Raw genomic sequence first — 24,441 nt, 5'->3', positions numbered from 1 at the left:
CTCTCACACTCATCACATCAGTGTCTGCCTGGCTGGGAGCTATACTCATGGTGTCATATCCTGAAGGTTGGTCCAGGATGTCTCTTCAGCCAATCAGAGACCTTGGCAGGTGACCTGCAGTATGAACTTCCTGTTTCAGACGGTGTTACACCACTCACTGGAACAGAAGACAACAGACAGCAAGACATTTACAATGATAATAAAAACACACCTGGATGTGAAAACCCTGCAGCCCAGCACAACATCTCTACATGTCTCTGTTCCTCACCATGATGTCATTTTGACCTTTGACACACAAAAGTTTATCATCTTTTCAGAGCAGACTACTGATCATTCCCTCCCAGTTTCATGAAAAGTCACCCACCCATTCTTCTGAAATGTGCACATGCACGCACGCACACACACACACACACACACACACACACACACACGATTACAAAATCATCGCTGTCGAGCAGAAGCCGTATTTCCTTATTTCGACTTTTTATGTTATTAGTGAAAATGGTCTGTCTGTGAGTTTTATAAATATCGATCCAATCAATGAAAAGTATTTACAAGAGATTTTTGTGACTCAATAACTACTTAGATCAGTGGTTCTCAACCTTTTCAGGCTGTGACCCCCCAAAATAATCATATTTGAACTGGGGACCCCCCACCCTGATAAGCACTTAAATGTAGGAGTTGAGGCATTACATTTAGTTTGACATATGTGAGCGGGTACAGTGCTTTAAGTTTAGGCAGCAAGGGGGCATTTTTCATTTTTCATTTTATTACAGATTGTTGAAGTACAGAATATAAGCTTTCATATGATGTATCATTCATTGAAATTGGAACACATTTGAAGAATATGTGGCCATTTGAATCTTGTCATCTATAATAGTCCAAACTGAGATAATCCCTTCTAAAGAATGTCCACTTCTAAGCACCTCTCAGCTCCAGGTAATGGGCGTGAACAATGGGTAATTTATTCAACCTAGCCACTCCTCTAATCACTCCCCCATTTTCGGATTTTTACTGTGGAAAGTAACTAAGTACATTTACTCAAGTACTGTACTTAAGTAATTTTTTTTAGGTATTTTATACATAGGCTATTTGAAAATAGCCGATCTACAAGCTCACAATGCGCATTGCAACGTGTTGTGAGCTTGTAGATCAGCTATTTTCAAACATTTGAGTACTTTTACTTTAGGTACTTTAAGTATATTTTGATGCCAATACTTTTGTACTTTTACTTTGATTGAACTCAAGTAACATATTGAGCACAGGCCTTTTACTTTTTATATTGTGGTATTGCTACCACCAAGTGCTTCTTCCACCACTAAATTTGACCCACTGGTAGTCGACTAGTCGAGGTTTACCTATTAATCATAAAGACACGCACCAGCTAGGTCCGGGATTAACTCCAACCTGGTGTTTGCACTCTCCATATACAACCCGTACATCTACATAAACATTCAGATTTCAAATATAAAGTGCTTACCTCATGACCACGGATGTTACCATTCACTTCGGGTGGGTCTAAGTACCCGTATCTTCCATATTGTTCAATAAAAAGCATTTTAATCCGATCGGCGGCCATTTTCTCATAGAGTTATAACGTATCAGGAGTGCAATACACCCCCCAACCGATACGGCCGCGTAGTTGGAAAAAAAACGGAGATGGTCATCAATTGGATCAAAGTGCTTTTTATTGAACAATACGGAAGATACGGGTACTTATGAGGGCCCGTACATAATTATAACACCCGTGGCCATGAGATAAGCACTTTATATTTGAAATCTGAACGTTTATTTAGATGTACGAGTTGTAAATGGAGAAATGCAAACACCAGGTGTATGTTCTGCCATGACTCTTGGCGGCGAGCTAACAATGCTAAGCTCCTAGCCTCGTTACTCCACCGTTGTTTTGTCCACATCTTCAGTGAAATACTTCCATACGAAAGTCGAGCGGCCTGTTGTTTAGCTGGGGCTGCCCTCACCTAGCTGCTGTGTTCGCTACAATGTTATATTGTTTATACAACTAGATTCTGTCCCGAAAAAGACTAACGCAATACTGGCCGCTTCCTAGCCCTGGTCCAGAGCGTTAGTGAGTTCCCTCTAACGCCCGCCCTGGAAGACCCAGGGCTCTGCGCTTGTACAAGGAATTCCACTGCCCTGCGAGGGCTGCAACAGTAGTGAAAATAAACCAAAACCATTTCGCTACTCACCGAAACAAAGGCTGTTTTGCGTTGTTGAAAGTCTATTCTCGGATGTGGGAAGCCTCTCAGCACCCCACCTACTCTGTAAAATACACTTTTTGGGCAGAAAATAAAATATGTCCCCGTCTCAAATTATTTGTATTTACTCCACTGCGCCCTCTACAGATCTGGACAATTTGAACTTACCATTTACTTTTATTTTATTTTCTGCCCAAAAAGTGTATTTTGCAAAGTAGGTGGGGTGCTGAGAGGCTTCCCACCTCCGAGAATAGACTTTCAACAACACAAAACAGCCTTTGTTTCGGTGAGTAGCGAAATGGTTTTGTTTATTCTCACTACTCTTGAGCCCTCGCAGGGCAGTGGAATTCCTTGTACAAGCGAAACTGATGGGCGGGATTAGGCTTGTAACCGGAGAACAATGGGCCAACGACCAACCAAAACCACTCATGCTAATGTTGTCCCTGCAAGTTAAAACCACTCTCCGCCCCCACAAGACCGACAGAAACACACAGAAACACTGCTGTGTTTGTAATGTAATTTAAACCACTTAATGATTCTAAAACAGATATCTGTTGGGATTGAAAGCTTCCTCAACATTCGAACTGTGTTAATATGAAACAAAACCATTATTTAGCTAGTTTCTACTGTTTTTCAACTCGCGAGTTGATGCCCGAAACACCAGGCCTGCTCACATATGGGGACACCCCTGGGGGTCCCGACCCACAGGTTGAGAACCACTGACATAGAGTACTGAAGTCCTGACGTCACTCCCGTTACCCCTGGGTCACAGAGGTATTTTTAGTACTGGAAATCCCATAGAGAAATCTTAGATTGCATCATAAGAACTGTGTTCCAAAAATAGATATCACCTCAGCCATTTTGTCAGGAATGTGACTTTGTGTCGTGTATGATGTTGAGTTACATTTGATATCGTCTGTGTTTGGAGAAAAACATAAAAAATTACCCTTTGGATAAATTAGTACCTTTTCACCGTCAGTTGATGCTTCATATCCATAAGAGTAAAATCACAGAGGGGATTTCTTTATTTTTTTAACACAGTTCTTATATGACACAATCTAAGATTTATAGGATTCCTAATACAAAAAATAACTCTGTGACCCAGGGCGATAGCGGCATCTAGCGGCAGTAATGTCACACTTCGGTGCTCTATTGGATCCATTGAAATACATTTTATTTTTTCCCATTTCCTGAAAAGTAACAGTATTGAACATACAAGGTTTACACCTGACATGATGTACTTGATATTGATACTCACTGCTTGGAGGCTGAAACTGCTTGCTGTTCCTTCTTCTGACAGCTGGTAGGGATGATTCTACTGGCTCCTTCACCACAGACTTGAAATAAAATAAAATATAACAAGAAATAAGAAAGAAATAAGAATGTAAATGTGTGATTAATGTCAGACTAAAGTTTCATCTATGAAACATCTTCATCTCTCACTCTTACATCAGCATCAGTCTGGGTAGGAGCTTCACTCATGGTGTCATATCCTGAAGAGCGTGTTCCACCACTCACTGGAACAGAAGACAACAGACAGCAAGACATTTACAATGATAATAAAAACACACCTGGATGTGAAAACCCTGCAGCCCAGCACAACATCTACATGTCTCTGTTCCTCACATATGAACCATGATGTCATTTTGACCTTTGACCTTCAGAGCTGCCTATACTGATCATTCCCTCCAAGGTTCATGAAAATGCGGCCATCCATTATCATGCAAATGTCTACACACACACACACACACACACACACACACACACACACACACACACACACACACACACACACACACACACACACACACACACACACACACACACACACACATACTCACTATCGGGAGGAAAGTCCTTGCTCTGTGCATCCTCTTGGTCAATGTTGCTCCTTCTCCTGACAGCTGGCAGGGTTGGTTCTTCTGGCTCCGTCACCACAGACTTCAACATCCTCTCTATGATCTCCTGCTCTCTGTTCTTCCATTGAACTTCTGTTATTCCTTTTAGTCTTTCAAACAGTGGCATCTGTCCAAAATGTCCTCTGTTCCTCATCACCATGTCTTCTATTTTCTCCATCAGCTCTTCTACCTCTGAAATGTCCCACTCGTTGAACTGGAGAACATGGTATCTGTAACCACATTTCTCCAGGATTCACCTCAGAGGTTCTCCTTCAGACTCTATGTACTCCTCAACACGTCTCCCTCCCAGCCACCATCCCTCTGTGAACAGAACCAGAGTGTGTCTCCAGACTCTGTCCCCCAGCAGCTCCATGTGTTCCTCCACTGATCTCCTGTCAGCTTCAGAGAAACTGTAGCTGACATCAACAGTCAACAGGACAGCATGGGGTTCAGGAGAACACAGAGTCACACCGTGTAGAAGGATGTCTTTGGTCTTCTGTGATGGAGGTGTAGTCGACCAGTCTGGACAGTTCACCACACTCACTTTTCTTCCAGCAAATCGTCTCTGTTTTATGACACATTCTGTCAGTTTAGTCTGGGTTTTAAACTCCTGGAATATGAGTTTTACTGTATGTTAGTCATTATAATCAAAACAGTCACTCTATTCTGTCTTCACTGGAGTTCCTCTTCAAGCTTACCAGAAATGAACTCTCTGAATGTATTATTCTCCATCACTTTGCCTAACAGTGCCACAGTAATAGTAGCAGATTTGCCCGAAATGCCCCCTATACCCGCATATCAGTATAAATACCTCGAAAAACGTAGTGACACCCACAGTCACGAAACTAGAGGGAGCGTAAACAACAATCTGGTACCACCCACCCATAAAACAAACATGGGCAAATTCTCCTTCTACAGCACAGCCACCAAGGTATGGAATAGTCTAACCCCATCCCTCAAAAAATGCAGTTCGCTGGGCTCATTCAAAACAGCCCTAAAAACGAATCTTTCTGGAGTCCAAAAGAGGAGCTAGTACCAGTTTCCCTGTAGACAGACGACCCTCCCCCTTTTTTGTATATATTTTTGGGCGGTGAAACCGCCCCTATAAGTGAGGTTTGGATATTTGTACAACAAATCCTGCGCTGTGATTGGCCAAAAATGTACCCCGCCTAACCCTGCACCGTGATTGGCCAATCACAGTCTATTCAGGACTGTGATTGGTCCATCATAAAGAGTGTTTCAATAAATGTATTTATTTTTTGTACATGATTGGTTGACTCCATTCAGTATTGTGATTAGCTAGCAAGACACCGCCCACTTCACACAGGGTGTGATTTTTATGCTTTTATGCTTTTTTTGTACATAGTTTTTTCCACTATTTTTATGTTGATTTTTGAACTGTTTGGTTGCTACTATATATGTCTATGAAATTAATTCAAGGACCCCAACGGAAACAAGTCCGCAAGGACTTTTTTGGTCGGACCTTTTAGACAAAAGTATTGTAAATGTAACTGTGTTGTTTTACATTCTTTTACCTAATACAAATTTCAATCAATCAATCAATCAATATGGGATTAATATCATGCCATAATCTGAGTTATGAAACTGAAAAAAGCTTGAAACTCTGTGTTTGAAAGCTTGACGTACAGGTGTGCATAAGTCAAATTTTACCTTCTCCAAAGAATATATTAAGAGCATTTTATTAAACAGAGAGCATCATTATTCAACTTTCATTTGTAGTTGAGTAATATTTAATCAGGAGTATCTTTACTTTGATTCAAATACTGGGTTTGAGTACTGTGTCCAAACCAACACAGTACTCAAAGCTACTGAATGTTAGTAAACAGAATAAATAACGGTGACAGTTAACTAGGGCTGCAAACAGTATGAATTATTTCCGTATTTATTATCGATTACATTATTCAATTCATCAAATAATGAAGTTGTGCAGATTTGTTTCAATATAAAGAAATAGTATACGTCACTGCATTGATTAACCATTTAAGAGTTATTTAATACTTCGTCACACAACAATATTGTGCAAAGATAGTGAAAATAGCAGATCTACAAGCTCACAACATGTCACGATGCGACGGGTTGTGACCTTGTAGATACATGTATAATTTTTTTATAGTTTTTAAAAACGTTTTTGAAACTTTAAACCTATAAAGACATGCTCAAAATAGGTAATGATTGTTAATTTATTGTTTTATTAAATACATTGATTAGTTTGCTGCCCTACAGTTAGCTAGCACACAGTCTTGCATTAAAGATTACAGACATGATGAGAATCTACATGTGTTGGACTCCATGTTCATTTAAAAATGAACGTCTTTGTTTATTGATCACTGACAGTTCATTGATCACATGATCAATGAACATTCATGACAGCAGATACTTTTACATTATCTTCAGAAAACATATTTGATCGCTTTACTGTTTTCTTACTTACTTTGAGTGAGGTCATTCATACATTCAACATCACATTCATATAATATTACTCACCTTGAATGGAGTTTGTTTAAACACAGCCTCCTGCAGTATGTGATTTCCAGCGTTGCTCCTCTGATCCTGTTCTCCACCAACCAACATCACCTTCACATCTGGTAGACTCTGATGTTCTCCTGACACACACACACACACACACACACACACACACACACACACACACACACACACACACACACACACACACACACACACAAACACAAACACAAACACAAACACACACACACACACGTTCAATTTGCGCTGATTTAGGATTGGATTCAGAGATACATATATGTATAACAATTCTGACTAAAGTGACCACAGAACAGTAAAAAAGAATGTATCAACTAAAAAAAGTGCTCCTCGGAGCACAGGTCTCCGCCAGGTCAGGTAGGATAGTGTGGGGCAACAATGTTTGGAATTCGCCAATCAGGCTGGAATGTGAAAAATCAGGCGGATCGGACAGATCCGTCTTGATCAGTTGACTATAGAGATCATGTGTACCGATTTGCGTGATGTTTGGATAACATCTGAAGGAGTAATATTAAAAAAAAATGTTTTATATAAGTTGGCCTCCTGGTGGCGCTATAATAGGGCAATGTTGAAAGGGTGGCATTTGTTTGTCAACGTAGTGCAAATGTGCGTGCGAAGTTTCACCGCAATCGGACTCTGCGTTCATGATTTGCAACATTTTGTTCAAAACGGGCCACTCCTGCAAACTTTAGATGTCAATCTTAGCCAATCAGGATGGAATATGAAAAATATAACAGATCCTTCTTGATCACATGACTATAGAGATCATGTCTACCGATTTGCGTGAAATTTGGATAAAATGTGAAGGAGTAATATAAAAAAAATATTTTATATAAGTCGGCCTCCTGGTGGCGCTATAAAAGGCAGATGTGAAAAATGCAGGGCAAAGGTTTTTCCCTGACCTCTAGGGAGTGCACATACAAAGTTTTACACAGATCGGTGCAGTTATAGGTAAAAACAGTCATCAGCATGTTATAGCGCCACCATGAGGCTGATTTGAAAATGTTCAAGTGGCATTTCTTCCTCGGCATAGTGGGAATGTGCGTGCCAAATTTCACGGAAAGTGCAAGCTGTGTTCATGATTTGAGGCATTTTTTCAAAATGGAGCACTCCTGCAAACTTTGGAAGCCATTTTTAGCCAATCAGGATGGAATATGAAGAATCTGAAAGACCCGTTTCGTGTAATGACTATAGAGATACTGTGTAATGATTCGTGTGACATTTGGGCAAAATCTGTAGGAGTACTGTCAAAAAAAATGTTTTGTAAAAAGCGGCCTCCTGGTGGCACTATAACAGGCCCATGTGAATAATCTGGGCCGTAAAGGTTCTGAATTGGCATCCAGGGAGTGTGTGTGCACAGTTTCGCTGCGATCAAGCCAACGGTGCCGGAGATTACCTGTTCACAGACGGACACACACGGACGGACGGACGGACGGACACACACACACGGACGGACGGACAGGGTGCAAAACATACTCTCTCAAGAGACAATAATGTAAAGTTATACTGAATAATGATCAACTATGCAAATGAGTTGAAAATACATAAATTAAATCACCAATGTGTCAATCTATTGGTCATTAGATCAGTTCAATGGAGGAAGTGATGACACTTCGCTACATTTGTGGTCATGTGTTTGTTCTGTCTTTGGTTTGCATCTGGTCCTAATGATTGGTTCTTTTCTGTCCTGTGTAGGAGGAGAAGGCCAGCCTGCCAGGGGTGTGTCTATGGGACAAAACACACCTGACTCCACTCGTCCCTGGAGTATTTAAGCAGGCTGGCCAAGGCCATTTTATCCCTCTCCTACCAGGCAACCGTTTTGTTTGGTTGCTTTAGCACTTGCAAATACACTACACTTCCACACATCCATACATGCACTACACTACTGATACCACTGACTACTCACACTACTTTGTATATTGTTGTAAAGTTTGTTGGTTTAAGTTAAAATAAAATAACTTTTAAGTTAAATCCTGTGTGTCGTCTCCCACTTTTTCATGATTTGAGTCAGTTCATGTCAGGAAGAAGTACTCAGATATTTTACTTGAATAAAAGTAGAAATACCACAGTGTACAAAAAGTCCTGCATTGAAGATTTGACTTAAGTGAAACTTCAAAAGTATTAGGATCAAAACACTAAAAGTAAAATGACTCATTATGCAAAATGGCCCATATCAGAATAATAAATATTACTTTATTGCATTATAATTATTGATGCTTTAATGTGTGTCTGGTAAAGGAGGAGATTATTTTAACTACGTTAATAATGCTACCCCTCATCATTATACTGTAGTCCTATCTTATCTTAATCTAATAATGCTCCTAATGTATGTATTTCTTATCATATATTATTTATCTCAATTTACATACAGTACTTGAGTAAACGTACTTAGTTACTTTCGATCAATGGATCCGTTATAACAGGGCTCTTCAATGTTTTTCAGGCCAAGGACCCCTTAGCTGATAGAGAAATGAAGCAGGGACCCCCAATACATATATGTTGGATTCATGTTAATGTGTACTTTCAGACATTTAACCATTTAAACCCTCAATACTGAGTAAACTTGACCTGTGACTCTGTACTTGGTCATCTCTTTTTTCCCCCTCTGTCTACACCAAACCTCTTTGCTGAAAATAGCCGATCTATAAGCTTGTACAGTAGATCTGCTGTTTTTGGCTAATGTTCCCCTCAGAATAGGGACGCTAGGGTTCAAGTGGTTAGTGTAAAAAAAGGTTCCAATAACAGAAACATTTGGCCCCCTATAGTAACTCTGAGGACCCCCTGTTGAAGACCCATGCGTTATAACATTACGTTTATTTGTACAGCATCTTTTTATATAGAATGTGGCGCAATGTTGAGAATTTACATTATTAATCAATATAAACATGGTCATGGACAGAGACTGACACGCACGCACGCACGCACGCACGCACGCACGCACGCACGCACGCACGCACGCACGCACGCACGCACGCACGCACGTACGCACGCACACACGGTCGCATGGTTGCACGCACGCACAAACGCACGCCCGCACACACACCCACATTTGATAAACATCACCTTCAAACAGAGCTTTCAGAGCAGTCCTTTGTCTCTGTGTCTTGGTCAGGAATGTCTGGACATGTTCCTCTGTGATCTTCTTCCTCTCTGACAACGTCTCTGAAACATCTCCATCATCTTCATAGTGTCCACCTCTGTTTCCTGTCACCATCTCCTCTATCTTCCCCAGCAACTCTGTGACCTGAGTGTCATCTGTCTTCTGATTGTTGAAGACATGATACCTGTTCCTACATTTGTCAACAAGCCAGCGGAGGTCTTCTCCTTCAGCCTCAATGTGCTGCTCAATGCTTGTGTCTCCCAGACAGTCTCCATAGTTGAACAGTACTATAGCATGACTCCACATGCTCTGTGACAGGAGTGGCATGTGTTCCTCTAATGCTACTCTCTGTGTTTTGGTGAAGGCTCTATTAAGAGGAACCATCACAAGAACAGCATGTGGTCCAGGAGGACAGAGAGACACACTGTTCTGGATCTCCAGTTTGTCCATCTCTGAGGTGTCCTGTAGTGGACTGTTGTAGTACCAGCCTGGTGAGTCCACCACTGTCACATGTCTCCCTGATACTTCATCATGTCTGACCTTACACTGCACTGACCTCTGATTAACTTTAAAACCACTTCCTCCCAGAATGGTGTTTCCTGCTGAACTCTTTCCAGAATGCTGCCTTCCCAACAACACAATCCTGAGGTCAGTCAGTCCTGTCAGAGAAAGACATTGTTTACTTTGACTTTGACTTTGACTTTAAGCACTTAAGACATATCATTATTTCATAATTCATGACATGACAAATAGTGAAAATAGCAGATCTACTAGCTCACAACACAATGTGACATGTTGTGAGCTTGTAGATTTGTTTGGAAATTTCCACCTACAGTATAACGACATGCCCAAATTAGGCATGCCAAGATTTATATGATTAAGAAACAAGGCTACAATGTCGAGGTCTATATGTTGTTCTTAATATCTAATCTAATCTGTCTAAATATCTAATGGAATTTCAAAAACAAACAAACAATTACAGCATAAACATGTCTTCAGTGTACAGTGCAGAACAAATGTCCACCAGGAGACATCATAGAATAATAATAATGTGCATTACTACCTAGACTAGACTCATGGAACTGTGTGTGTGTGTGTGTGTGTGTGTGTGTGTGTGTGTGTGTGTGTGTGTGTGTGTGTGTGTGTGTGTGTGTGTGTGTGTGTGTGTGTGTGTGCGTGTGCGTGCGTGCGTGCGTGTGTTTGTGTGACAGACATGAACTCATAGACCTCCTTACAGAGAATAATGAAATGTTATTTTGACAGTAATACAAAACATACCAGTATCTTTTGGAAGTCCAGTTGTTTGTATCTGAGCGTCTGCCCGTCTCCTTTGTTCTGCTCTTCTGCTGATAGTTCTCTCCATCTCCTTCAGTTCCTCTGACACGTGTTTTTCTGTCTCATATTGACAACCATTACTAGCCACCATCTGATCTATCTTCTCCATCAGCTTTCTGACCAGACTTCTATCTCCTCTGTCAGTAATGTTAAGAACATGGAAGCGACCTTCACATTTCTCAGTAAGATATCTTAAGTTAGGATCAGATTTAATGAGATCAGGTCTCATTTTGTTTTTATCAGCTACAGTGAACACTACAACAGTGTGTTTCCACACTCGGTCACTGAGGAGAAGACTCAAATGCTCCTCTACTGACATAGCTGTTCCTACATATGTGTAGTCCAATGGCATCACTAGGACGAAGGCATGGGGTCCTGGAGGACACAGATACACACTGTGTTGGATTTCTAACTGAGTCAGTCTTAGGGTTAGATCTAGGGGATAAGGTGACCTCCATGCTGGAGTGTCAACCACAGTGACCTGTCTACCAAACACTACCTCTTGTCTCATGACACTCTTGACTGTTCTTCTGTTTGTTTCAAAAACATCTCTGCCCAGGATGATGTTTCCTACTGAACTCTTTCCACTGGGTTTACCTCCACGTCCTCTTCCCCCGATCAGAACAATTCTCAGTTCTGTTGGTTCGCTGTTCTTCCCTGGTTGGAAAAATAAATATAATATTCATAAAGATCACAGATGTAACTAAGGGCAGGTACACACTGTAGGACTTTTAAAGTGGTCGGGGGTCGTCTGATCGTTAAGCATTTCACACTACAGGAGTCTATTTCTTGAAATCGTCTCTCACATATCTTTGTGGTTTTCACACTATACGATTGATCACCGACTAGGGATCACACACTGTAGGATAGTTCACTAGGATGCTAAAAGTCAATTCATTTTAACCGACGTCTCATGAAAACGTGCACAGCTCCCGTGATATGCGCGAGACCGAGACAGGACGCTATTGATTGTTGAAATTAAATAATTAATTCTCTATTTCTCTGTATGTATCTCTCTCTCTCTCTCTCTCTCTCTCTCTCTCTCTCTCTCTCTCTCTCTGAAACAAGTCAACCAGCTTAAAAGTGCGCAATGAAACTCAGTAACAGCGTTTCCATGTCCGCTTATTATAAGCGACTTTGGGCTTGTTTTTCTGTAGAGTTGCTTGTAAATATTGGTTGTTGCGGGGTGCGTTTTTGGGGCTTATTTGTGTAGTTGCTTATTTGGCCTTGTTTCCTAATGTTGTTTAAACCAGTGGTTTAAACAACACATAATATGTATTTGTCCGCAGACCCCCCCTTCTGAAAATATGTTGTGCCATCATAGACCCCCATACAAGATTTGTGTGGATTTGGAAAATATTCCACAATTTTCTCAAGATTTGTCTTTGAAAATAGCTGCGACGCGTTGTGAGCTTGTAGACCGGCTATTTTCAAATATCCAATGTATTTGTAAATAGGTTTAAAGTGCTCAAGTGGCCTTTTCTTGGGCTTGTTTTCATAGACCTGGTTGCTTATTTCTCTCGCAACATCTGGCAATGCTGTTCAGACACAGCGTGTGTCACACGCATGCTGCACTCACAGACACACACACACACACACACACACACACACACACACACACACACACACACACACACACACACACACACACACACACACACACACACACACACACACACACACACACAGAGCTCGCTCTCTGTGTCTGTCTCTGTCTCTCTCTCTCTCTCTGTACAATTCCTCTAAAATAAACAGCCCACCAGGCTCGCTCACTCTCTCATTTTGTTTTATAATGTTAACTTAATACAGGACTGGACGGTAATATTGCGGTAGGGACTGTTTGTTGTGGTCAGATCCAGCGACGCTCCCCTAGCCACGGTGGCTGTAGCGTGGATCTCCTCGCAGACCCTTTCATACTGTATGATACTGTCTGATCTCCTGTCTGCGACAAGGCCGAATAACTAACCAGATAGATATTTGAAAACGGTCGCAAAGCCATCCCAGAGCGGATGATCGTGGCCAGATCGTGTCGCTGTGCCTTTCACACACAGCGAGCATTATCTCGCCGATCAAAGGCCGATCTGCGTCAGATCGGGAGGTTTTGTCGGCGAGCGCCAAAAAAGGTCGCAGACAGCATTATCGGACCAAATATCCTGCAGTGTGTACCTGCCTTAAACCAGTGTCATTTTGCTGGTTTCATGTGTTTTAATAGAACTCACCTCTGATGGAAGCTGAGGTTCCACTGGCCATCCTGTCTACAGCTGTTGTTTGAACTGTAAAACAGTAACATACAGTAAGTCACAATAATCTGCTGTTATTATAGTTTTGTTGTCATTAGTGTTATATCACACATTTGACAATATAATGAATTACTAAAAAACTATTTGACCAGCGGTTCTCAAAGTGGGGTCCAGGGACCATCTGGGTTCCTTGAGGGGGTTCCAAATAGACCCTTACAGGTCTGTAATTCTGAGAGTGTATACTAATGGAACCAAATGGACTCTTGCGGGTCCATTTGGTTCCATTTGTACACTCTCAGAGTTATGGGGGTCCTTGATATTGAAAAAGTTTGAGAACCACTGCTATAGACTAACAGACTGTAAATGTGTCTCCATCAACCAACATGTAATAGTTCTCTGACAGACAGAATGTCAACATTAGTGTGTTGACACTACTGATTGAACTATTTAGAGCCTGGATTCACACATTCAGCTTCAGCTAGACTAATTATTACACTTACAGTACAACAATTTAGACTGAACTGACCACAGAGCTGTGTGCGTGCATGTGTGTGTGTGTGTGTGTGTGTGTGTGTGTGTGTGTGTGTGTGTGTGTGTGTGTGTGTGTGTGTGTGTGTGTGTGTGTGTGTGTGTGTGTGTGTGTGTGTGTGTGTGTGTGACGTCATTGAAATAGTGCTGCCCCTGTGAAAAATCCTTAATACACCACTGGTTGTGATATAATTGTACAGAGACTACATAGATGTGATTATTCTTAGTTCATAAATGATTATACCACAGCTATCAGATTGATCACGTTTGATAGAAGTAGACAATACGTCAAAGAGGTTACATTTACAGTAGAACAGTGATAAAAAATCTGCTATTTTCACTAGTTCCCAGGGAGACATCAAACTTGTTTTTGGGTCTGGAGCTAAAACGTTTGTGAACCACTGGTCCCTACTGGGCCTCGGCACAGTAAGGGTTACTAAGATGTGATTGGACACTAGCCTGCATTTGAAATTAGCAAGAGGTCAAAAGGTCAATAGCGACATCAACTTCAACAGTTGTTCAGGATTAGATATATATATAAATATGCTCATAAAAACCATGCAGCCACAAGACACAATAAAATAATAAACATTTCAAATCAAGTCAGATCAGATCAGGACAATGTCCAACAGGTAAAGTGGCAGGTAGCCTACAATAAAACAAGATTAAACATCAACCAAACTTCTCTGGCCTGAAGGTATTATAGTATTATATTTGTTTTATACATTGTGCTAGCAGTAGGCTACTAATCCTTGTAGGGTTGGTTTTAAATGCACGTGTCCGGGAGGCGATCAAATGGACCTATTCAAATCGTTTTTACATTCACCCTTCATTTTGAGTCAAAACCATAAGGCCCAGGTTCAAATAAAATAAAAGAAAAGAAAAAAAAACGTTTAAGAAAGTGTTTTGACTAATATTGCTTGAGAAATATAGAGACGTTAGCCATTACAATAAAAATAATTAATCTGTGTAATCTGTTTATTTGTTTTATATGCCGCGGAGAGGGATGAAGTGGTTCGAACTTTTAAATTCGGCTCTTCACCTGCTGTCCACCTTTACAACACTTACAGTATGTAACTTATAGTATTTATTGATTTATTTATTGATATAGTCAGATATCAATTGTAATTCTATGTTAAAAGATGTCCATTTCTCATATTGAGGATGCTTACTTGCCTACAAGGTGTGCCGTTGAAGTTACAAGTCCTGACTAAACTTCAGTCCTGCAGTGTCAGCCTGCACTGAGAAGTGATTCCTGCAACAGTAATCATTAACCTGCTGAATAGACTGGAGGAGCCAGCCCTATCGAAGGTCTTGAAGGGCGGATCCAAAGCCTTGCGCTCGGTACCAGCGCTGCTTCCTATTGCTTCACCAATCTATGTCCCCGCCTCCCCTCCCCCCCGGCCTGTGCACGGAACACACTGACGTCACCAAATTTAGAGCGACGCCCCTCTGCACTCTGATTGGTTAGGAGATAACAAGGTTTAGAAACCACCGCTGAATTAGCCTGGTATCCAGCCTGCTTCGCTACGTTCGGCGGACTTTTTTTTCTCTCTTCGCTTCTCAGTCTGGAAAGCCTCCTATCTCCAAGGGAGGCGGGACATGCCAAAAGGTTCGAATCGAACCTGGGGCTTCTGATTGGTCTGTGGTGCGGGGCGGGACCAAAAAAAACAGTGTGATCGTTGTGATTCATCATTCGTTTGAACAACATCCAATCAGAAACGACGTTGCCCAACGTAACATATGTAGTTCCAGTGTAGTTCTGCAAAACCTCCCAATGGGAGGCTTTCCAGACTGAGAAGCGAAGAGAGAAAATAAAGTCCGCCGAATGTAGCGAAGCAGGCTGGATCCCAGGCTACCGCTGAATGACTCTGGACAAAGTCCCCAAAAGTAGACTGTATGGTGGGTGATGGCAGAGTGGATGGTAAGCAGTCTCACCTGGCCTGAGTTTAACTAATTAGACTCAGAGCTGGGTGTGATCACACTATTATAAGCACGTGAATGTAGGTTTTTGGTGCTGTACAGAAATACAATCCCTGTTACACACACCTCACAATTCAGGGTCCACATACTTCGAAGACTGCATTCGAAGGCCAATTGCATCACAGTGGCATGCCAAGGCTCGTCCCATTTCATAGGCTCCTTCAAATGCAGTCTACTTTTAACTAATGTTCATCTGCATCTGATCAGAACGTTCAGGATAGCCCACTTCCCAGAATGCATTTCACATCAGCCACAGCAGCAGCAACAGGAGAGCAATGCGGAGGACAACAAGTAGTGGTGTTTTTAGCAAAAAGCATTTCTGGAGGGAGGGAGTTGGAGGGGGAGGGGGAGGGGGGGGGGGGTTTGTATGACCTCATCAGCCTAGAGTCATAATGTGAAACCACAACAATGCAGCACTGTCACATCTTTAAATTTTTTATAACGGTCCTATTAATGTAAGGGTACATTTAAACATGCATTTAAAAGTGCTACAAATCAGACACTGAACATTCTTCCTCATCAGAAGAACAGGAGAGGACCAGAGCCATTCAACAAAATTGCTCTTCATTGACAGCAAGAGCACTTTAATTAGAGTTTACTTTTACAGGCTATGGTTTTAGCTGACTGGAAAGGGTGTCATCAAATCACAATGGATTTAAATGAACACGGAGGATTTTACAGTACATTTGATAGACATCTCCTAAAGTTTCAGATATGATACGCAATTAAAAACAAATGAAATTGCACCATTAAATAATTCTTAGCTTTGACATTTTTTTCATACCCCCGTGTGTGTAACGTGCCAATGTCTGTGAGGACAGCTGCCGTTTTCGCTGGCAAGGGTAGACGGATGAATTAATTAATTAATTCCTGGCAGTGAATGAGTTATGTTAGGAGTGCTGTAGTACATTTTTGCTTCTTGTTTTCTATGGGGGGGGGGGGGGGGGTCACTGCACGCAGGCACCGGACAGCAGCACTGTTCCTAAATCATCCATGCCGTGATTAGACAAATCTATCAAAAGCAGCAGAGACCACTGCTGCTATCTGTTATCTGGCATGATGCCAGTGTCATGATAATAAAACACCACAGCAAAGCCATCTGACTAACGTGTCACGTTCGTCACGTTTACTCTAGGAGCATTACCTCTAATGCAAAGTCAGGCTGCATAAACACAGGTAGGCCTACCATAAACTGATCCACAAAACAAAACAATGCAATTACTTTCACAAACATCAAAACATGCTATTAATTGCGCAGTGCGCACAATGCAAAAGAATGCCATGACATGGCAACAAGGTTTAATTCAATGACACAAACCTATATAGCAAGCAACTGCACCATATAACCACACACATCACATTTGAATTCCTGGCTATTGCAACAAACAGCTCCATTGCTCACAATGATCCAAACACACATGACAAGTCACAGTTCTAAAAATCAGTCTGATTAAGACGACTGAATATTTATCTGCTCGGCGGCAGGCAGCATCATTAACAATTACTGGACCTTGAGCTGCTGCGGGCGAGTTGTTTAATCATAATAAACCAAGCACGGCCTTGCGCTCTGGGGATGAAAGCGCTCATGCATTGTCATGTATGTCCAATGAGTTCAATGTGAAAACTTTTTACCTAATGACACGGCCAAAATATGGACGCCAGGTTGAGAAGTAATGGGCTATGTGCGTAAAGCTGCAATCCATAACTTGTGTGAATGAAACATTTGAACCAATCTATCATAATACAATATAATTAGCACATCTGCAGTAGCTGGAGGTGGACTCCCCACTCTGACATTTAGATCCTGTGGTCAGGTAAAAAAAAATAATAGTAAATAATGTAGGTCTACTTACTTTTGTCCTACAAGTATTTTTTTGATGCCAATACTTTTGTACTTTACTCAAGTAGGCTACAGGACTTTTACTTGTATGGTCAAAGTACACATCCAGCAGTTTGACTGGCTCCCCCTGGAGGCTAGGATTGATCACCAACTCAACATGGTCCACAACATTTACCACCAGAGAGTGGGCAACACCAGAGCCACTGCTGCCCACCCGTTTATACCCGATTAAAAAAACAGTGTTTTTAAATGTTTTCATGTCAAGGACACTCAAATTAATATTTGGCTGCGGACCCCATTTGAAAAGATTGTGCCAGTGACACCCAGAAGATTTGTGTGGTATGACATTTTCAAATTTATATACAAAAATAATATCTACAAGCTCACAACGCAAGCGACACATTGTGAGCTTGTGGATCTGGTATTTTTCAATTAAACATTGTTAAAATGTTGATGTTATATTATGTACTGTTGGAGGGAGGGGACCCAAGTTCAGTGGAGCCTCAAACTGGAATATTTCAACTCCAGATAAACCACCCTTTTTATGAAAATGTTAGTCTAATGTCTTTGTATGCATTTCCCCATCATTTCTTGTTTTGTTTTTATTGCCTGTTTGAAAACCAACGACCACAATGGAAATGAGTCTCGACTTAGTGTTTATCCTCGTTTAACACATGCATTTATGTTAAATCAAAATCAGTCATAATTAACAAGCAAGCGAGTCGCGCTGAAGACCGGAGGAAGTGTGTGGAGCAGGAGGTCTCTGAGCTGAGGAGGAGACTGGTGACAAGCTCCCTCTGTCTCTCGGTCCGTTCTGCGGCGGCCGAGATGGTCTCGTGGCCTTAGTGTTCTTCCACGGCGCACAGACAGCAGACACACTGCTGGTCGGTGCGGCAGAACACTTTCCTGATGTGGTGGTGACGTGGGCAGATGTGCTCCTGAGACGCGGAGGCTTGGACCAGCTGGTGTGTGTTGAAGGCAGGCAGCTGATGGTGAGACTGGCCGTCACAATATGACAGCAGACACTGGAGACAGGCTTTCACAGCCTTCAGTTTCATACTGGTGCATAGGTCACAGGCCACGTCTGCAGCTCCAACAAGGCATTCAGGAGGATCAGCCTGGGCTTCTGTCTGCTTCAGTCTGTGCATAACCTGTGGAGTTAAAATAACACATTAACATTCATTTTGCAGCTGGTCGGAGAACACAAACCATTTGGTTTGGTAATCAGTTACAGAATCCGAGGAGTAAAAAAACTAAAACAAAAGTAGTCTGTGGTATCTGGGTCATAAGGGAACCGGCGGAAATACGAGTCCATTTCCGGAGGCGGGGAATAAAGAATCATCGTTCAGAGACCGGAGCTTTCCTTTCTTAACAATTCCATTTTATTGTCAGAGTTCTCAGCATCCCATACATACAAGTCAATTCGACATACAGTGCATAGTCCATAGATCCATTTTATCCTGTTGGACGCGACATCTGTGTGTAGCCGAAAAACACAGAGTCCTGTCTGCTTCCAATACAAGTCATTTTATACAAAACAGTTCAGTACAGCTAACTACCTCCTGCCTGTCACCGTCAATCACAAATAGGCTCCTGTCTAAACAATAGCTCGGACCGCCTTCTCCTCTCAGGGCACTGATTTATATTAAACCCTGTTTGTCTTAACTCATCTTGGCTGGCTTGACTGAAGAGGGCAACTGTCTTTGTGAGAACCAAGCACTCGGGGTGTGGTATTTTGGATTCACACCATATTTGGAAGTGTTACCTTGACCAATTCACTGCAGCTGGCAGTCACCACTAGAATCTTCCCAAATAGCCTAGTGACGTTTTGGTCTCCTCTTGTTATTAGATACTTTAATGGTTTGTGTTTATAATATATTAATATCATAATAATTTCATATTCCATAAGCACAGGACCCGATATTCACGACAAGTCACAGTACAAGAATTCTTCATTCACACTGGGAGGCAAAAAAGCAATGCAGTATAAAAAATACTGTCATTAAAAAAAAGGAAAGAAAAAGAGGCCGGTATTCAAAATGATACTTGATTAAAGTACAAAAGTATTGGCATCGTAAACATGGGGTCGTAAAATGACATTACACCTTGAAATGACTGTTTGAATTGGTTTTTTTGACAGCCTGTACCAAATTTTGTAAAAAAGTGTGTGTGGCATACACCAATGTATAGTATGAATGTTTCTTGTATGTTTAAGAGCCTTATTGTGTCTTGGAATGAGCAGAGAATTTATATTTTAGGAACAGACCTATCCCACTTTTCACCACAAGGTGGCAAATGTACCAAATGCATACAAATCTGGGCCTATGCAGTCAGATTCGTGGCAGCCATTACTGCTGCTCACAAATGTGTCCTGTAGTAAATTGTTCCTCAAAGTGGGGTCCAGGACCCCTTGGAGGGGTACCAGGGGTTCCCCAGTAAAAGTAGTTAACATAGCATCACAATCATCTTAACCCTTTTATCCATCATTTGTTGGCTATCCAAAAATAGCAGATCTACAAGCTCACAGCGTGTCACTTCCCTACCACGCTGCGACCTTGCACATCTGCTATCTTTTGAAATATTTGAAAAATATTGAAAATATTTGGTCATTTTTGGATTTTTTTTTATTTTTTAAGACAAATCTTCTCTTCAGGGGGTCCCTGACACGAAACATTTTCAGATGGGGGTCCGCGGCCAAATATCAACTTGGGGGTCCTTGGCACGAAAATGTTTGGGAACCACTGCTGTAGTGTGTTTCACTTACAGTATTTGTGTTGCTCCCTTTGTGTTTAAAGTTCCTGTTGTAGTATTTAATGTGTGATTGTACTATGTCCATTGTGGTATAACAATGTAGTATGAACCTTTTGGGTCAATATTATCATATCATCATAATCATATAATATGTAGAAGCAAGTGACTTCTGATTGATTTCATGATAATGCAAATAATTCATGTTTATTTTTCATAAATCATATATTTTTTTACACAACACATTTTTCTTGTAACATACAGTATATACAGTGTGTACATACACTTCAAAGATCAGATGTACAACTTCACCAACATGTTAATTTCACTGTCCTGCAGATTGCACCAACCATTAGTTAATAAAATAAGTACATAAACCATAAACATAACTAATAACAAAACTGTTACAGTGATAGTCAGTACACATTCCTCACTGTCTGTCATTTACTCCACATACAAACATGAACCAGATGGAATGTAATCACTGTACACAGATCACACTGAAACCAGTTGACACAGTTGCTACAAAATGATGTAATAACTGATGCAACTCTGACTCTCACTCAGGTGTGCTTCATCATCCTCAAGGCCTCACTGTCAGCCTCAGTCTGCCTTGTTGTTCTAACCTCGTGTCACCAGGGATGGCCTGCTGGGCCTCAGTCCAGGGACCCAGGATCTCACTGGGCCCCTGAGCCAGAGCCTTTCAGTCACATTTCTTGTCAAAGGGCTCAGTCATTCATGTTGATAACAGAGCCCCAAAAGTCCTACTGAAAACTGAAGGAACAGCCTAAACATTCACTATGAAGATGTCACAAGAAACAAACCATTTAATCAAGTGTTAATTAGTGTGAGCCTGATTCATACTTTGTCATAACTTATGATGGTGTCAAGTATCAAAAATAGCTGATCTACAAGCCCATAAGGCGTCGCATATACGACATATTTTTGTCATGTGACACCTGTAATGGCTATTTCAGAATGCCAACCTGTTCTAAATCAATCTATGTATCTATCTATATTTTGGCCCTAGAATAGTAGCCACACAGCAGGGTTCTTTTCACAGCTTCTGTTCCTGTCATTCAACAATTGATGCAAAGGTCTATTTCCACATTATGCTCTGTGTCAGCATGTAATTTGTCCTGTGATACTATACATGGTCATTGCTAATTTAACCAGTCAGCTCTATGGTACTGTTACTTAGTATAGACTGTTTATATTTATCTACATTTAGGGGAGAGAACTTGGTGTATAAAAGGTGTCGCATATGACACTTCAGGAGGCTTCTGCCCTACGGGGCCCAAGCTCTGGCCAGGAGGCCAGAGCTCTGTCTGATCTGTATGCTGTTTGCTCTGCTGACATCTTCCTAATAAATGATCTAAAACTTCACCTGAATGGAATATTATTATTAATATTGCTATAACATTTGGCGACGAGGATGGGATCAATATTTCATATTTCATAACTAATTATGATTATGGATACTTGATCAAAAGAACTTAAGGGTGAAGGACTTTTTGGGAAAAAGATTTTCTCAAAGCAGATCCGGACCAGATCCAGACGATGGAGGACAAAGAGGAGCACTACAGAAGCAAGCTATGCAGAATCAACTTCTGATGATCTTCAACAACTACACGATTGGAACCTCGCAGGCAGATCTACTCTGTCTGTGATGATAAGGAGGAAACCACAAGTTTCAAGCCACAGAGGGAAGGAGCAGAGCATGCGTTTTCCACAGCAGAGCATGCATGGTCACCAGCCATGAGAGCAGCACCAACAATGTCACCATGCAGCAGCAGAGGTGACGAAATCGACACCATACAAACAACAAGAGACTTTGCCACAGCAGGAGGACAAGGCACAGAGAGCCACAGAGAGCATTTGAGAGCCACTGAACTGGGACCCACCAGCCCAATGGAGATCACTGCCACAGAGAGACATGCTGCACGGCAGAGCCACTGGACACTGGAACCACTAGCCTGTTTGGAGATCGCTGTCAGACACATAACCAAATGGACCCGTACACCAAGTGAAGATGGAGGAAAGAGCCATGAAGACTGGAAAACTATATTCAATATCTAACTGAAAATATTTGTTCATACTGCCTAATCTCTGGCATATCAACGTCTGGGGTGAGATAAACTAGGTCGTGAAAAGCGAGCCCTCCGTGAAATTCGGTAAATACCTGTACTCTTGTGCAAAGTTGGTGTAAGCCAAATTAGGTCGTGAAAGACGAGCCTTCCGTGAAATTCGGAAAATACCTGTACTCCGGTGCAAAGTTGGTGAAAGCCAAACTAGGTCGTGTAAGACGAGCCGTCCGTGAAATTCGGTAAATACATGTACGAACTGTACAAAGTCCTTAGAAGGAAACTGTCAAAATCAATCCGTGAAAGGCGGTCCGAATTGGTAAATGAATCTGTATGGAGCCCTCAGTCTTGAGAAACAGAGATTTAACATACAAACAGAGATAGATTTGACATTATGAGTGAGAGGCTTTCAAAGCTTTCGAACCTAAAACAACCAGGTCTATTATTCTGTAATATGTTTCATGTGATATGTTTGATATCTATCTGAATTAATTAATAGAGGAATTTTAGATAAAAGCTGATATCTAAAAAAAAAAATAGTCACATGGGCATTGGCCATAAATGTGGAAATATTTGTTTTGACTGCATAGTCTCTGGCCTTTTAACGTTTAGAAGGGAGAGAAGTGTTTAGACACGCGTATCGCCCCAATTAGCCAGCGTGCTAAGGGCCCTTTGCCTTGAAAAACAGAGATTTAACGTCCAACCAGATAAAAGATTTCACATATACTAAATTCTAGAAAATGAGAGAGAGAGAGAGCTCTCAAACCCAAACAAGTAAGATCTACTTTGGATATTATTATTAGGTTAACGGCAGAGTCAGTGATGCCTTCTGTGTCAGGCAATTATGCATCAGTTATAAGTCGCACGTCCTGTCTCCTGATATTTTTGTCTGATTGATCATACAGTAAATGGTTGAGTAAATATATAGCTATATCAACATGTAGGTAGGAAAATGTCTATTGATTTGGCATTCTATGTCGTATGTACATGAATATGCTTATTCATGTACAAAAACAAAAAACTCTGGACTGTAATGGCTATTTCAGAATGCCAACCTGTTCTAAATCAATCTATGTATCTATCTATATTTTGGCCCTAGAATAGTAGCCACACAGCAGGGTTCTTTTCACAGCTTCTGTTCCTGTCATTCAACAATTGATACAAAGGTCTATTTCCACATTATGCTCTGTGTCAGCATGTAATTTGTCCTGTGATACTATACATGGTCATTGCTAATTTAACCAGTCAGCTCTATGGTACTGTTACTTAGTATAGACTGTTTATATTTATCTACATTTAGGGGAGAGAACTTGGTGTATAAAAGGTGTCGCATATGACACTTCAGGAGGCTTCTGCCCTACGGGGCCCAAGCTCTGGCCAGGAGGCCAGAGCTCTGTCTGATCTGTATGCTGTTTGCTCTGCTGACATCTTCCTAATAAATGATCTAAAACTTCACCTGAATGGAATATTATTATTAATATTGCTATAACACACCATCATACAACAGAGCATAAATAATGCATTTAGTTAATATGTTTTCATAGTTAATTGTGTGCATGTGCTCTGTTGATCCTGTTGACGTACAGTACAGCTTAATGTAGTTATTGTGCTGTTGGCTGCAAGACAGTTTAACAGTCAGTCAGTGAGGGGGGGTTAAAGCCCACTGCCCAGGGGTCTATTGCATCATCGTCTATAGGTGTCACCAGGCTGTTCCTTTGATCAACACGGATCTGTCCCATTTTCCATATTCCATCCTCATTGGCTAAGGTTGGCTTCCAAAGTTTGCAGGATTGCTCCGTTTTTGAACAAAATGCCTCAAATCATGAACACATAGCTTGCAATTTCCGTGAAATTTCACACGCACCTTCCCACTAGGCCGAGGAAGAAATGCCACCCTTTTCACATTGGCCTGTTATAGCGCCACCAGCAGGTCTCGTTCGTTCGTT

General features: G+C 41.3%; 1 protein-coding gene across 1 annotated transcript in view; it reads right to left on the bottom strand.

Annotated features, from left to right (window-relative positions):
* Positions 1-4,135: 4,135 nt before the first annotated feature.
* LOC308104046 (GTPase IMAP family member 8-like) overlaps positions 4,136-24,441 on the bottom strand; it is a 33,480-nt gene continuing 13,174 nt past the window's right edge. Inside the window, exon 5 of the mRNA XM_080454304.1 lies at positions 4,136-4,724. Coding sequence (XP_080310430.1) covers positions 4,368-4,724 — 357 coding nt within the window. The 3' untranslated portion in view covers positions 4,136-4,367. The remainder of the gene's footprint in view (positions 4,725-24,441) is intronic.

Source organism: Gymnoscopelus braueri (assembly GCF_963280865.1).
Source record: "Gymnoscopelus braueri genome assembly, chromosome: 17".
NCBI lineage: Eukaryota > Metazoa > Chordata > Actinopteri > Myctophiformes > Myctophidae > Gymnoscopelus > Gymnoscopelus braueri.
This window is presented reverse-complemented; position numbering and strand designations above follow the sequence as displayed.